The following is a 15,281-nucleotide window of genomic DNA, read 5'->3' as shown; positions in this document are numbered from 1 at the left end:
GGGGTCTTTTGGTGGCCGTCTTCATTAGAGAACTGACTTACCGAATTAATAAACCCAAGTACTGTGATTCTGACTCTTTTGTTGTTTTCAGCCAACCAAGTCGTCCTTTATGCCCCTCCGACAGTTTCTTAGAGATTCAGGAACACGTGTTTCTAAGAATAGGATTAAAGGAAGAGCTCATATGTGGTGCATTCCCAACTACCTGCGCCTGCAAACTTAAGTTCATTAAAGGGCCCTGCACACCACGTTACATAGGTGATTCACTGCTGATGCCAGTGGTAGTCTGAATTCACTGGATGCCAGGATGATACTGTTATAGAGATAATGTGGAAAAAATGCAACAGAACATCTTTGGCAAAGATAAGGACGGGAAACACACTTCAGTAGAAGTCTTGAAGCATCAAAGTTCCTGTATACAAATAGCTCGAGGCAAATAAGAAAATGAACAGCTGTTTTACTACCTGTCAAACTGGGTGTAAAGGGCTGCCAAAAAGGACAAATTAACAGAAAGAAAATATAAGATCCTCGTCCTATCATTCCAGTAACTGCAAGTGAGAACATTATTGTATTTGGTCACATCACACTGATTGTTTCCACTCACAGTCATTTATGGGGAGGTTTTTTTCAAAGGTACAAAGCCTGTGCTATGGGAGGGAATGTGGCTTAGTGGCTAGCGCACTGGGCTGGGACTCAGGAGAGGATGTTACAAAGGCAGGAAACGTTAAGTGAACTTTACGGATGTGGAGGCAGAGGCACAGAGGGGTTAAGTGGTTTGCCCAACGTCACACAGAGTCAGGAGCAAAACTGGGAATAGAACCCAGGACTCTTAGTCTAGTTCCGCTGTGCTAACCACTAGGCCACACTGTCTCCCTTAAGCCCACATACATGGGTTCTAACAGTGGATTCTCCTCTCTTTTCTCTTTACAGAGTGTTAAAGTCTCCCCAAGATCATTTCCCAGGGGAAAATTTGGGGGTTGAGAGGGGTCATCAGGATTTTGAGGCTTGCTTCTTTTACTGAAGAACTTGCAACCCAGTGTTAACATGACTGGTCCCTGAGAATGGGGTGGGAATTTTTTCTACCAGTCCTTATCAGACAGACAACTTGGGGTAAAATGAGTAAAAGCAAGTGAAGGCAATGAAGGAAATTATGAGTTAAAGAAAAAGCTAAGAGAGGGTTAAAAAATGTACACAGACTAGTGCTGGCATTTTCAATAGTAAAGCATGGTTTCAAAGCATTTCCTTTCAGCTTAGATCCACACCAAGAGAGTTTCAAACTCAAGCTTATAAGAGAGGGGAGAAAATGTTGGGGTGAAAGAGCTAAAGGGAAAATGCCCTAAGTTAAGAACATATGGTTTGTAGTGTGGGATTTCCCTTCCTGTCAAAATATCCTTTGCTGGTAATGTGAAAGGGGACAAGAGACCTACCAGAGAGATCTCTGCTAACAGGAGAATAGAAGGTCTCCAGAAAGCCCTGGCTACTAAAAGATAGTGGTCAGAGAAGTTAACTCAACTGTGATCAAAACTGTCCTTGTTACCAGAGGACCCAGTCCCTTTAGGGAGGGGGCCAGAGAGGAAATTTACTGTTGTGTGTCTGCTGGTTAAACAAATGCTATTGGCCTGTAGTTTTATGGAAACTCTTCCATTCCTTAGGGAGAGGGTTCTAGGGTTGTACGGATACACAGAGCTGGGAGGGGAAATTTATTTCCCATTTCCCTCTAGATAAAGCAGTACTGGCCACATTAAAATGCTTGCTGCCTCTTTTCTTCAAGAATGTGCTCGTGAGAGCAGTTTAGGTGAGATCAAAAAGAGCTGGAAGTGGAAGTCAGGAGAGTCTTGTCTCCCCTAAAAGTACAGATAGTATCTCCCAACAGCAAGTGACAGGCATGGCGTCACTCACAGATCTATTATAAAGCATCCTTGGGTATTGTCTATAAAAGATCAGTCCCTTAGGAACTCAACTGAAGGGCCTGTGAACTGCCCCTTTAAAAAAGCTGCAACCAGCCAACTAGACAGAAACCCTAATCAGTCTGTCAGTGACCCAGCTGTGAATGAGTGGGTGCAGTCAAGGACAGGAGCTTTCAGGTGCATAAGAAGCTGCACTCAGGAAATTGTGGGCCTTTTTATGGGGCAGGGAGTGTTTAGTACTGGGGGAGACAGGGCTGTTCTGCTACCCTATGGCAAATTCCTTACCTGGCCTATTATTTACAGACACTCCTCCCTTTTGGTGCAAGATAAGATTTTGTGGCATAATTTCCCAAGAGTAGTGGTAGAAACCTCATTGCTCGGGACATTTAAAACTAGCCTAGACAAACCACTAGTAAATCTGCTCCTTGGAGTGTTATGCACTGCTAAATGGGAAAGGACTGTCTGATGTAACAGGTCTCTTCTAGCTCCAATTTCTATAAGCTCTTCATAGAACACACAATATGATGCTTTAGCCAGCTGTACACACAGTGCAGCAATGTTATCTAAAGTTCTTATAAGAACCTTAATAATGCACCAGAAAAGAACCTAGTGGTCAGTGGGGAGGCTTTTTACAGCAATGGGGGGATAAGCAGAAGGTTGGGAGTCAGGTCATCCCCTTGAGAGCTAATCTGAGGTCTCCCACTGACTTTGTTTGGCATTGGACAAGTCACTTCACTTTTCTGTGTCAGTTTCATTATCTATCAAAACCAGAGTAACACGTAAGTACCTGCCTGCCGGGATGTTGTGAGGGTTAAGGAGTAGACAAAGCACTAGAAAAATGCTAACTCCTATGCTGAATTACCCACATTGTCTATATTAACTAAAGTGGTTTGACCAAATACAACTTAGTGCTAAAATGCTGCGCCACAATCTCTTCTCCACACTAGTCCCAGACCCTGTCATGAATGTCCAGGCCCTCCTTTGCCATATTGGAGAAGGTGACAAACAACAGAAGAATGAGTGAAAATAGTTAGAAAACTCTTGAGAGCCACCAAACTTAGCACAGTATTGTACAAATACATGTTCAGAGGCAGTGGAATGACACAGCTATTATACGGCCAGGGGTTGTGGGGGGTTCTGACTAATGTAATCACATTCAAATCAGTTCATCTTGACAAGTTAGCAAAAACAATCAAGTATGCTCTTGTTGCCTTCCAAGACTGTTTTGTGTTCACCTTCATTCAAGAGCAGTGGCTTTAAATACCAAAGAAGTGGTTTAAATACTTTAAAGTTTTAGCATGTGAACAACCTGTAACAGAAAAGGTAATTAATTTAGGTAACAAACACTAATGAGGTGTTGGCAACTAACGAGTAGCAAATGCAGGGAGCTGGTGGGATTGGGGTGTCTTTGGGTGGGGGATGTGGGCAGAAGGAAAAGGTTAGTTCTCTTCCTGCTACCAAAATCTGCCCCAAGCATTTCAGTTCTCCTAGATGCTGCCGTTTGCGCCTTAAATCTTCAGAGTCAGTAGGGGCAGACTTACTGTAAAATACCAGCTGAGACTTGGGCTCCACCAGTCCTCCAGCCATCACTGTAAAATATTTGATTTTAAGCTGTGTTGTGATAACCTACTGGTGTTATTGCCTCTGTAGGCTGCAACGTTTGCTGTGGACCTGAAAGTCAAGTCTTAGCAGAGGAGACTGTGAATATGCTCTGTGCATGGTCTCCATTCTTGCACTGTGGGGAGGGTATACCTTTCTGCTGGAGAAATTGCCCTGGCTATAAATGGTGCTAAAGTTTCACTCTAAGCTTATTACTGTGAAACTTTATCATGACCTTCAGAACGGGGATAGGGCTGCTTTTATAACTGAATGGTAATGCTCCTGCCATGGTCTAAATTAATATCTCTGTGTTATCTGCTGGTATTCAGGCTCACTGCATTTACAAGCAAAGTCTCAGGCTTCTGTGGGAGGGGCCACTGATTTTCAGGAGAGTGAGTTACAGTTCTCTTTAATTGTGGATTAAAGAAAACAGAGTTGTGTACCACAAAGCAATCCAGATCATGATAGGAAGTGGAACACACAGAGCATATCTCAGATAACTCAAATAGGTGTATACTGTAGTGTGGAGTTAAAAAGATTTTTCAGCTGTATTAATCAGCTCCTCTACCTCCTCAGGAAGACGCAGTTCTACTTTATAAATAGGGCTTTTCAATCACCTTAGTTACTTTTGCAGTATTTATTTCTATGCTCGCCTCCAATTCTCTTGGATACCAAACACCCATACCACACCCTAACTACTGTAGCTACCTGAACCCTATGACCTGTATCTGTTTGATAAATTTCCCTGTGGGAGATCGACTGGAGATAGCACAGGGCATGTTGCGGTAAATGTCATGTTAAGGGCACTCCAAGTCAAATGCCTCTCTCTGCAGCCCAGCTGAATCCATGCAGCAAATATGGCTGCTGAGAAGTGCTAAGTTGAGTTTACGATTTATTGCTGAAATGGAGTCAGTGTCCACTCCCTAGATCTCTTTTTAAGCATTATTAACTTTATTTAAATCAGTCACACACTGACCCAGGGCATTACAATATTCAAACACTGCTCCATGATATCGAATATCCCACCTGCCTGTAGAATGCCTCATCTGCTAACACCTAGTCAATATCAGAACACAAAAGGATAGGAGGGGTAGGTTGCTTGAATTCCTACTCATTTTAATTCTCTCCTCCACTTGTTTTAAGAGCTTCCTGTGAGCATTTCTTAAAAGAAATTCACAGGGTTGGTTTTCAGAGAAGCAGAGCACATGCAGTTACCACTGACTTCATTTGGAGTGCTGGGAGCTCAGCAATTCTGAAAATCAGGACCCCATATGGAAGTTGGCTTTGGTTTCAAGACTAAAGAAAGCAGTTCTTTAAAACCCTAAAGATCATGCCTTTTCTCCCCTCCCCTCCCCATCTCAATATGGTAAGAAAAACTGTCCCTACTCTTCGAGTCTCTGATCAGCTGGGATTATAGGCATAAAAAGCAATTTCCTTAACATCAGTAACTATTTAAAAAAAAAAACCAACTTTGCTTCACACAAACGCTTACAAATCCAATGCTTCCTGAACTTTCATCTGATTACAATAGAAACTCCATGCCCACCTCTAAACAGCTTTAGAGAAAGGATGTGTCAGCTAATCATACAGAACTGGTACTGAACTGCGTCACTCACTGCCTCAGAACTTCCTCCTAACTCGGCCTTAGGTCAGCTGATGCCTGTTTTGTCTGGTTGTATGGCTGCAATTATCAGGGATTAGCTTGTCACTCTCAACAAATAACCTTGTAATCTTGATTTAGGACTGTGAATTAATAGGCAACTCCTAAATTCCCTTTGTTTTTTAACCATAAGCTTGAGCTTGTGTCTTAGACTGGACTGGGATGCAGAAGATTTGTGTTCTAATGGGCCTCAGGCTTCTTGAGTGACCTTGGACAAGTCACTTAAATGTTCTCTGCCTCAGTTTCCCTGTTTAAGTGGGAATAATAATACATGGAAAGGGGGTGGTGAGGGTTAGTTAATTACTTCAGTGGTACTAATGAGGCCAATGCAATCAAGGTGGCCCATTTCCAACAGTTGACAAGAAGGTGTGAGTATCAGCAGAGGGAAAATTACTTTTTGTAGTGACGCATCCATTCCCGGTCTTTAGTCAGGCCTAATTTGATGGTGTCCAGTTTGCAAATTAATTCCAGTTCTGCAGTTCCTCGTTGGAGTTTGTTTTTGAAGTAATTTTCCCTCCCTTGGTATTGACCCACTTCTTGTCAACTGTTGAGAATCGGCCACTTCTCTTAATTGAATTGGCTTGTTGGCACTGACCCCCCAATTTGGTACGGCAACTCCCATCTTTTCATGTGTTGTAATATATATTCTGCTTACTATTTTTTTCACTCCATGCATCTGATGAAGTGGGTTTTATCCCACAAAAGCTTATGCCCAAATAAATTTGTTAGTCTCTAAGGTGCCACAAAGGACTCCTCATTGTTGTAGCTATCTTTAGAAATCTCACATTGGAACCTTCTTTGCATTTTGTGAAATCTGCAGTGAAAGTGTTCTTAAAATGAGCTTCATACAACACACAGTCAACCTGTGGAACTCTTTTCCAGAGGATGTTGTGAAGGCCAAGACTATAACAGGGTTCAAAAAAGAACTAGATACATTCATTGAGGATAGGTCCATCAATGGCTATTAGCCAGGATGGGTAGGGATGGTGTCCCTAACCTCTGTTTGCCACAAGCTGGGAATAGGCAACAGGGAATAGATCACTTGATGATTACCTGTTCTGTTCATTCCCTCTGGGCCACCTGGAATTGGCCCCTGTCAGGTGAAAGATACTAGGTTAAATGGACCTTTGGTCTGACCCAGTATGGCCGTTCTTATGTTCTTAACATGTGCTGGGTCATCATCCGAGACTGCTATAAGATGACATAAATGGCAGAATGCAGAGCACGAGGCATACAATTCTCTCCCAAGGAGTTCAGGCACAAATTTAATTAATGCATTATTTTGTTAATGAGTGTCATCGGCATGGAATCATGTCCTCTGGAATGGTGGCCGAAGCATGAAGGGGCATACAAATGTTTAGCATATCTGGCACGTAAATACCTTGCAATGCCGACTACAAAAGTGCCATGCGAACGCCTAGTCTCACTTTCAAGTGACCTTATAAATAGGAAGTGGGCAGCATTATCTCCCGTAAATGTAAACAAATTTGTTTATCTTAGCAATTGGCTGAACAAGAAGTAGGACTGAGTGGACTTGTAGGTGCTAAAGTTTTACATTGGTTTGTTTTTGAGTGCAGTTATGTAACAATAAGAAATCTACATTTGTAAGTTGCATTTTCATGATAAAGAGATTGCACTACAGTACTTGTATGAAGTGAATTGAAAAATACTATTTCTTTTGTTTATCATTTTTACAGTGCAAATATTTGTAATAAAAATAATATAAAGTGAGCACTGTACACTTTGTATTCTGTGTTGTAACTGAAGTCAATATATTTGAAAATGTAAAAAAAATCCAAAATATTTAATAAATTTCAATCGGGATTCTATTAACAGTGCAATTAAAACTGCAATTAATCACAATTAATTTTTTTAATCGTGATTCTTTTTTTTTAATCATGTGAGTTAACTGTGATTAATTTACAGCCCTAATGTTGATAGATGAATTGGGCCTAGGATAAGCCCACCAATATTATTATCTGCCCCTTCAATTCAGCTGTCCAGGGAAGGTTTTGGTACTCACGCACTCACCTTCTTTTTGCATCCTGATCTCAGAATGATACAGCAACTCGACACCACAAGTGCGCAGTGAAACTAATGTTATGCTGTTGTTGCATATATGACATTTTTTGAAGCCAGCTTGACTGGTACTAATTCCTGGTAATGGGCAACATAAACCCTCATTAAAGACAGCTATCAAAAGTGTCACAGAAACTGTGAATTATCTAGTGGTTCTAAGTAGTACAGGTCATCTACTATAAAGAAGGTTTAATTATTTCTGGCACCCAAAATATCATGAACCAAATTGTGTATGTGTTGTATATGTCATTCCATTATCCATTTGTTCTGTGCATCTATTCCTTATTTCTTTTTGCTTGACTCTCTTAAATCGTTATATAAATATGATACAAATGCACAGCAAATCAGAGGAAATATAGTATTGTACTTTAATGCTGTAAGAAAAATGAACATATATATGTTATATTAAAGTTCAGTGGGGGCAAAAGGTAAACGTGCCCTTCTAAACCCAAATATAGATAACCAATTATTATTTGAGGGGAGGTTATTAGATTCCCTTTCCTTTAAAGGAACAGACTCAATTGTTATCTTTATTCATCAACAGTAAATCTGTGTGTTTCTGGAAAACTACACAGAAATACTAGCCCTACCATGGCATATGTGGGTAGCACCATTACTCAAGGGTTGTGATCCTTTGGCTACTGGGAGCCACATGCATGCAGTCCATGTGGAAGAGGTCAATAGCTTCCCATCATCAAGGCTGCTCCAGAGGTTCCTGTGGAAAAGATAGAGTAGTCCCAGACTGATAAATTTCTAGTGGATTTCTGCAGGGTTGTTAGGGCAACAATCCACCACTTTACCTAGTCTCTGCCTCTCCCTCACTGTAGAACTGGACCTGCATAGGTGTGTCTGTGGGGTCCAGAGGAAAGAGTGAAGCTATCACAGCAGTGGTTGATCTCCAACCTCTTTCCATGTGGGACAGGAAGGAAATTCATGTGGAGGGTCCTATTTGTGTACAGGTGTGAGGGAGATTATTTGGGATCTTGTTTTTTTCAGGCACCATGGTTATTCCCGGAGATTTAAAAGGTACTTGTTGCCTTTGGTAAGGCCCACCTAGCCTAACAACCACAGCACAAAGCTCCATGTCTTTATAGTAGCAGAGGAAGTCTGTCAACACCAGCGGTACCCTGGTAATGGAGAAACATAGCAAAGCATAAACAAAGACCAGTGCTGGGCAACCGGTTATTGAACCAGGAAGCTTTATTTACATAGTAAAAGTAACAAGCAAATTCCTGAGACTGAGCTGCTCTAGTGCAATAAAGTCATTGAGAGAGTACAAATCAGCAGTCTTCTTGACTTTCAGGTGAAAGAACAGTCTTTGAACAAAGATCACACCTTCTGCAAATCCAACTTTGTATACATTTACGTACATTTGCATTTGTGCAATTAACATGGAGAGACTCTTACTTCAGTTCATAGCTTTCAGAAGGCTTTTTTTTGTCCGTCATCGTCTTTCAATTCTTAAACATCAAAAACAGACTCTGTAAAGCACTGCTACAATCCTAAAATGTCCTACATAAGTCCATTGTCCTGTTTATCCAGGATCTTTAAACAATGCACTTGAAACACAACTTTATTGGCCAAATAGGCTATTATGTGAGAAATTACAATCTATTCTACAAATACTTCCTTTGTGTCTCCTTTTTTCCAGATGAAGATGTATTGCAGTCTTTCATAGAACCTCAATAAGCTATACCTGCAAATACACAGCAAATTCCCTGTGAGTAAGTTACCAGTGCTAACAAGGACATTATCCACTAATATACTTTTTAAAAATAATTTTATTGAATGCTGAAATTTTATTGCTGTTGATATTTTGTTGTCATCATTAAATATCTGTAATCCAAATTGATCCATGTTCCAAATCAGTCACAGTCTATCTCCATGATGATTAGACTGTTAATTACCTAGCATATAAAATCATTTGCTCCGTAGTGCCAGACTCTTGCATATGGTAGGAATTTGAAATACGGGTTATTCAAAGCATCTGTGTAATATTGGTGAAGTCCTAAAAAGCTAAGAAATCCTCACCATAGGGATCCATTGTTTTTAAGCTGGTGTCACTGCATGTCTAAGATCTTGCTGAGCTTCCATCATGTTCTGAAGAGCAACACACCTTCTAATTTTACAATCAATAGGATGTCCCCACATACTATATTATAGTTCAGATTTTTTAAATTGTTTTAATATACATATAAATCTGGAAATGTTTTACCTCTACAGGAAAAAAAATTAAAAAGTAAGGCTTTATTAACCTGAAAATCAGTACAAAATCATACAAAACAAAAAACCAACCCTCAAAACAAAACAAAACACCACTGTGGCCTAAAACTGTTGCTAATTGTCGTTTGTGTCTATGCTAACGTGCCCATCTAAGGCCATTGCTCATTGTAGAAGCATCTTTAGTAAGGCAAACAGGTTGTACTGCAATGTAAACTGTATGCTCCTGCTATGTTGAACACAGCTGGGTAGTGATCCATCTGGTCACTTTCCTACTGTGCATGTTTTAACATGACATAGCAGCCCTTTAAAAAAAAATAAAAGCCCTTATGAATTAAAAGTTGGAGATATGTAAATACCAGAGTGCTTCAATAGCTCTAAAAGAAAACAAATAAAAAACAAGTCAGTCCAGGTTTTCACAAATCGGCATAACAAGAGATACTCTAGATCCTTCTAGAGAGATACTCTAGAAGCACTGTGGTGATGGTCCAATGCACTACATCTGTGAACCGCTGCACCACTGCATCTGTGAGCTATCAGGCTTAGGAATATTGACCTCTGTGGAGCTGTAGAGGTCAGAAAGAAAGATCTGCAGCAGCGGGATACACAGTAGAGAGGCAACCTCTTGACAGAGGAGAGGGAATGGGAACAAGATTGGTGCTGTAGAGGCTGGGGCAATACTAACAGTTCAGGAGCCATAACTGACAGTAAAGGATTTGGGAGCGTTTGCACAGTGTTCAATCAGTCCAACTGGTAGCTGATTGGATGTTAATGATGTCTCAGAGTTATGCCACCAGCAGAGTTTAGGAACTATCATTTGGGGGGAAATACCAGTCATTTCACTTTCACAGGAAGACTCAAAATAGTCACTGAAGCCAAATGGTATGATGTGTGGCTATAAAAGATAAAATAGACAATAAAGCATTAACAAAGTATTCTCTCATACAGTGAAGAAACCACCCTTATTAGGCAATCTTCCAGCAGAAGAGACCATCTCGGAATGAACTGAGTAGCAGTTCTTTACGAGAAGGGCACTACCCCAAAGCATCTTATTCTTGCCTTTCCTTTAGAGCAGTGGTTCTCAACCTTTCCAGACTACTGTACCCCTTTCAGGAGTCTGATGCCTGAGCCCTGCTGCCTGGGACTCAAGCCTGAGTGCTGCCAAAGCATGTAATTTAGCTTTCTGGGGTCCCCTGTGACGTGGGACCCCGGGCAATTGCCCTGCTTGCCACCCCCTAATACCCACCCTGCACTTGCAACCCCCCCACCCCCATCCATGCCCCCCAGGTTGTGAAACACTGATCTAGATGAGTTGAGGTACCCCCTGGAAGACCTCTGTGTACCCCCAGGGGTACAGGGACCCCTGGTTGAGACCCACTGCTTTAGAGGTTTCACTGAATAGCTAGTCTGCTTTTGAGGAAACTGATATTTTGTCAGTGTGTCTTTTTAAAAAGTGTGCACACAGAAGTGCATGTGTCCCAGGGTGCACTTCTGGATGCAAGGGTCAATGTGTGCGTGATCACCTTTATGCACCCCCCAACTTGGGCATACAAACTTCTGACTGCACTTTCCAAATGATGTGCCTAAAGAATTTAGACAAGGTGTGTTTTCTCGATTAATGCATTGAACAAAACATTGTTTTCACACAGCTGTGTTAGTTCCCGAACAATAAAAATAAAAGCATCGCCCATCCCCCCAAAATGATTACTTGTTTGGCTTCCACTGTGTGCCAGCACCCTATCTAGAGAGAGAGCTGAAATTAACATTGTCACAAACAAAACACTCTATGCAATTTGACTGGACACTTTATAAAGCCACACAACTGGATGGATTCCACTGTGATACGAGATGCTACACACATCTTGAACCACTGCAGAAAAAAAGTGCAGTCACATAAGAAGATGTGGTTAAAATTCCATAGCTAGGCTATTGTTCTCCTATAAGTAAAAAAGAAAAGAAAAGATTGTTTCCTCATAGACCTCTTAGCAAGTGAACAGCTTATTTTACCAAGGTAAAAGGTATGATAAATTGTATAAACTTAATGTTCACCACTTTATCGTTGCTAAAAATGGGGACAGGGAAAGGGGAAGCTTTCAGTGCTGCTACCTGGCTTTTCAACATCTTGAGAGCTTACTTTGTCAAATAATCATACTGCATTTTACATCAAACCATTTCACAGTAAAACACGCCAAACGAAAGCACGGAAAATCTGTATTTGTTAGTGGGACAGGGTTTAAACCCTCTCTGAATGTTCGTGTTTTATTTCTGTGATTTGGTAAATCACAGGATAAAACCCATCCTAAGTGACCAGAAAGCAATTTCTCATCACACCTATTGCATCTACCCTAACAACATGGATGACCATTGGCAACAAGCTCTGTACAGCACTAGTGCTGTGGAAATCCTCAAGCGCAGTAAGATCAAGCTGTCCAGCAGTTTAGACAGAGCGAATGCTGCACCAGATGCTTTGTGCTGGCAGTGTTCTGTAGGTCACCTCACAGTCATTATGAGTTCCATGCCAAATTTAAAACAAACTTGTGTTGTTTTTTTTAATGAACCCTTAAAAGAAAGAAAGAAAAAATATCACATCCCTGAAGTAAGAAGTACTGGAGAAAAGGCTGGCAAGATGTAGGTAGAAGCAGAGGAGTAATCAAAAAGGTTCTGGTGTATGAAACCTTGGACAGGCTTTCACAAGAGTTCTTCAAAAAGAGGAGGATGACTCACTTGGACTCTCCCACAGTGATGAAGTAAGTACCTTCTGTCTTCAGCAAAACTAAATGTGAAATTCTCCCCCCCCCCCATGAAAGTCAATGAGAGTTTTGCCTCTGGGTCAGAATTTCACTCTATGTTACCTGCCAGACGTGCCCGACAAGCACAAAGGCTTTAATCAATGTACTCTTATCACACCAGACAAGGACATCTAAGAAAATCTGAGCCTGTTGGGATGTTTGTTTTGTTTTATTGTTAAGTCTCCAGTTCTGATCTCACTTACACCAGTTTTCTACTGGCTTTGCTCCACTGACTACACTGGACGTACTCAGATTGACACTGGTGTGAGAGCGAGATCAGAACAGTCACCATTAGAACTCATGTTACCTGCCAAACACTGAGTTGCCTCTTCTAAAAGCCTTGCTTTCACAAGCCCAGTAGAAAGCTGGACTATTTTTCCACTGGGTCTAAAAGAGAGGCTTGAAAGGAAGAACACTAAAGCAGCTGAGTCTAATACCAATTTCTTTTGGAAACAGCAGAATTTGCTTTTATGCTAATGCCCGGCACAGCTCTAACACTGATCTGAAGTTCCCAAACACTGAGACATGGGCCAGATCCTCAGCTGGTGTAAACAGGCATAACTCCATTGATGTCAAAGGTAACTTACGTCAGCTGATGATCTGGCCCCAGGGGGGTTTATTTTTATTGTGCGTTCCCTAGCCTCTGCTTTCGTTGAATTAAGGAAACTGAAAATATAAATCCTTTGCTGTGATCATGATCAAATGTCAAGCACTATGCTTGTGATTTCCCTCTAATGGCTCTGTTGATGACTGCAGGACTAAAAAGGCTTTATGACAAGGCAATATGGGATAGTTCTGTGGTTATGACTTTAGGAGTGTTGCCTAAGTAAGGACTGCAAGGTTTCAGTTATAAGATCCCTAACTCAAACTTGAGCTGAATAATGATCTCCAGGATGAAATGTTAAACTAAGGATTCATCACCCCCTTGCAATCTCTCCTCTCCTAGTGTCTAAGGTGCAGTATGGAATCAGAAGAGGGGGTATGAATCAGTTAAAATGAAACATTCCTTATATCTTGCTGCCCAGGAAGTCCAGGCTGATGAGGGTCCCAGTGAGGCATAACATAGCCCCTCTCAGTCTGGCTCTCTGTACTAGACAGTACCTAGTTTGTGAATCAAAACCAGTACTTTATTTTCCAGTCCTTAAAAAAAAAAATCTAAACACAAGTATTCACTAAGAAATTGCAGTTACTCCAACAGCTGCAATTTCAAGTTTACTAAAAGCTGTTGACTTAATGATGGAGGGGGGGAAATGCAGTTTGGAGAGCTCTAGAATGTTTCTTTCCAAAGCCTCATGGGCTATTTTAACCAAACTAGCTGATATCTGGCTACAGTAGTTATGTAGAATTTCAAGATTTAAAAAAAAAATTTCTCAGGATACCTGATGACATTTTGGCAAGGCTGCTTTTGTCTCCTATTGCTGATAGGACGAGAACATTGATTTGCTTTTATGCCTAAATACAGTATAACCCGAGGATTAAACCTAGGAGATTCTACTACTCCCTGTTCTTAATTCACATCCCCAAACCCTGATGCAAACGACATCCTTTAATTGTTTTCTATTTGCTCAATGTCTAATTCACCATCTAGCGGAAAGACATTCCGCCCCCCTGTCCCACTACTCTTCCATGAAGCTCTTTCATCTTCTTTTCTACTGCTCTCGTCTTCCGTGGCACAATAATCTGACTCTTCCCAAGAGGAGTCGTCTTTGCTAACTCTACATTCTTCTGCGTTTGAGTGCGGCTCTGGCACAGGGGTGCAGGCTGGTGTCCTGCCTGGCATGACATCAGAGGAGGAAGGAGATGCTGTCCATGACTTGGGGCTGTTGACACCAGGGCAGAACTGATTCTGCGGAGCACAGTCGTCTACTGTGGTGCTAAGGCAGCTAAGGCTGTTAAAGGTTTGACGATTCTGCAAAGGGAACATAAAACAGGCAGATGAAACAATGGCATTCAGTTTGCACAAACAAGGTCAAAGAATCAGCTGAATTTAGAGAGAGGGGAAAATGTACTGCTTCCCTTAGGACATCTCCCTGCCAGAGCAAAAATGGTCCTTATTGTACACTTACCGGTGTTCACCCCCACCCCACCATGGAAGTTTCATGACACAGACATTTTCTAAGGATTATCCCAGGGAGAAAATACCCCAGGTACTAAAGGGCTCTTTAATCTAGCAGAGAAAGGCATAACAAGAACCAGTGGCTGTAAGATAAAGCCCATCAAATTTATAATAAAAAGAACGCCCAATTTTTTAACAGAGAGAAATTAATATTGGACCAAGCCACGACAGGATGTGGTGGATGCTCCATCTCTTTTTGTCTTCAAATCGAAACAGGATGCCTTGCTGGACGATAAGCTTTAGGCAAACTTATTGGGCTGAATACAGGAGTAAGTGCATGGAATTCTAAGGCTTGTGTTATCCAGGAAGTCAGACTAGATGATCTAAAATTCCCTTCTGGCCTCAGAGATCTATAAATGAACTCCAACAGCATTCAAAATGATTAATTGAAATGTTCCTCTTAGAGTCTTCAGAAGCCACTGCAGAGAATGCTGTTCAAGTCTCTCAAAAGATAATAATTACACTTAGTAAACCCTCTGTGAAAAAGAAAAATCCCATCAGCAAACCCATCTAGCAGACAATCTGCCTCTCTCAAGCCCTCAAAGACTTAATATGTTACTTTCCCAAAATCTGCCAGTAAGAATTAGGTACTCTTAGCAGCAGCAATTTACATGCTGGAAATCCAGGCCTACTGTTAGTTCCCTTTGCAGTAGTTCTTGCATTTCTTCCACCTTCTGTAATGTCTGCTGGATGCAAATGTAGCCACTTAGTTTTGGATACATTACACATTACCCCAGCCTGGCTGCTTTAGGACCTTGAGATCTGAGAACTCAATCAGCACAGATCCATTCAGTTGCAACTAAATGAATTAATTTTTTTAAAAGCCATTTACTGCCATTTGATGGGACATTTTGGACAAGCTGATATTACTGAAATATCATGCATAAAAGGATCACAGCTACTGAGCAAGGAGA

The 15,281-nt window shown here is 41.2% G+C and overlaps 2 protein-coding genes across 5 annotated transcripts in view; one reads left to right on the top strand and one right to left on the bottom strand.

Annotated features, from left to right (window-relative positions):
• The window catches only part of LHPP (phospholysine phosphohistidine inorganic pyrophosphate phosphatase), a 191,707-nt gene that overhangs the window by 164,293 nt on the left and 12,133 nt on the right, over positions 1-15,281 (top strand). The window contains exon 7 of one of the 2 annotated variants that reach the window (XM_075131030.1): positions 8,894-9,094. The exons of the other annotated variant lie outside the window; for it this stretch is intronic. Coding sequence (XP_074987131.1) covers positions 8,894-8,897 — 4 coding nt within the window. The 3' untranslated portion in view covers positions 8,898-9,094. Of the gene's footprint in view, positions 1-8,893; positions 9,095-15,281 lie in introns of those variants that run through there. 2 annotated transcript variants of the gene reach the window in all.
• FAM53B (family with sequence similarity 53 member B) overlaps positions 10,730-15,281 on the bottom strand; it is a 124,709-nt gene continuing 120,157 nt past the window's right edge. For all 3 annotated transcript variants that reach the window (XM_048859291.2, XM_075131029.1, XM_048859292.2), the window contains one exon: positions 10,730-14,160. In XM_048859291.2, coding sequence (XP_048715248.1) covers positions 13,798-14,160 — 363 coding nt within the window. In that variant the 3' untranslated portion in view covers positions 10,730-13,797. The remainder of the gene's footprint in view (positions 14,161-15,281) is intronic.

This window comes from Caretta caretta, chromosome 7 (assembly GCF_965140235.1).
Source record: "Caretta caretta isolate rCarCar2 chromosome 7, rCarCar1.hap1, whole genome shotgun sequence".
Taxonomy (NCBI): Eukaryota; Metazoa; Chordata; order Testudines; family Cheloniidae; genus Caretta; species Caretta caretta.
This window is presented reverse-complemented; position numbering and strand designations above follow the sequence as displayed.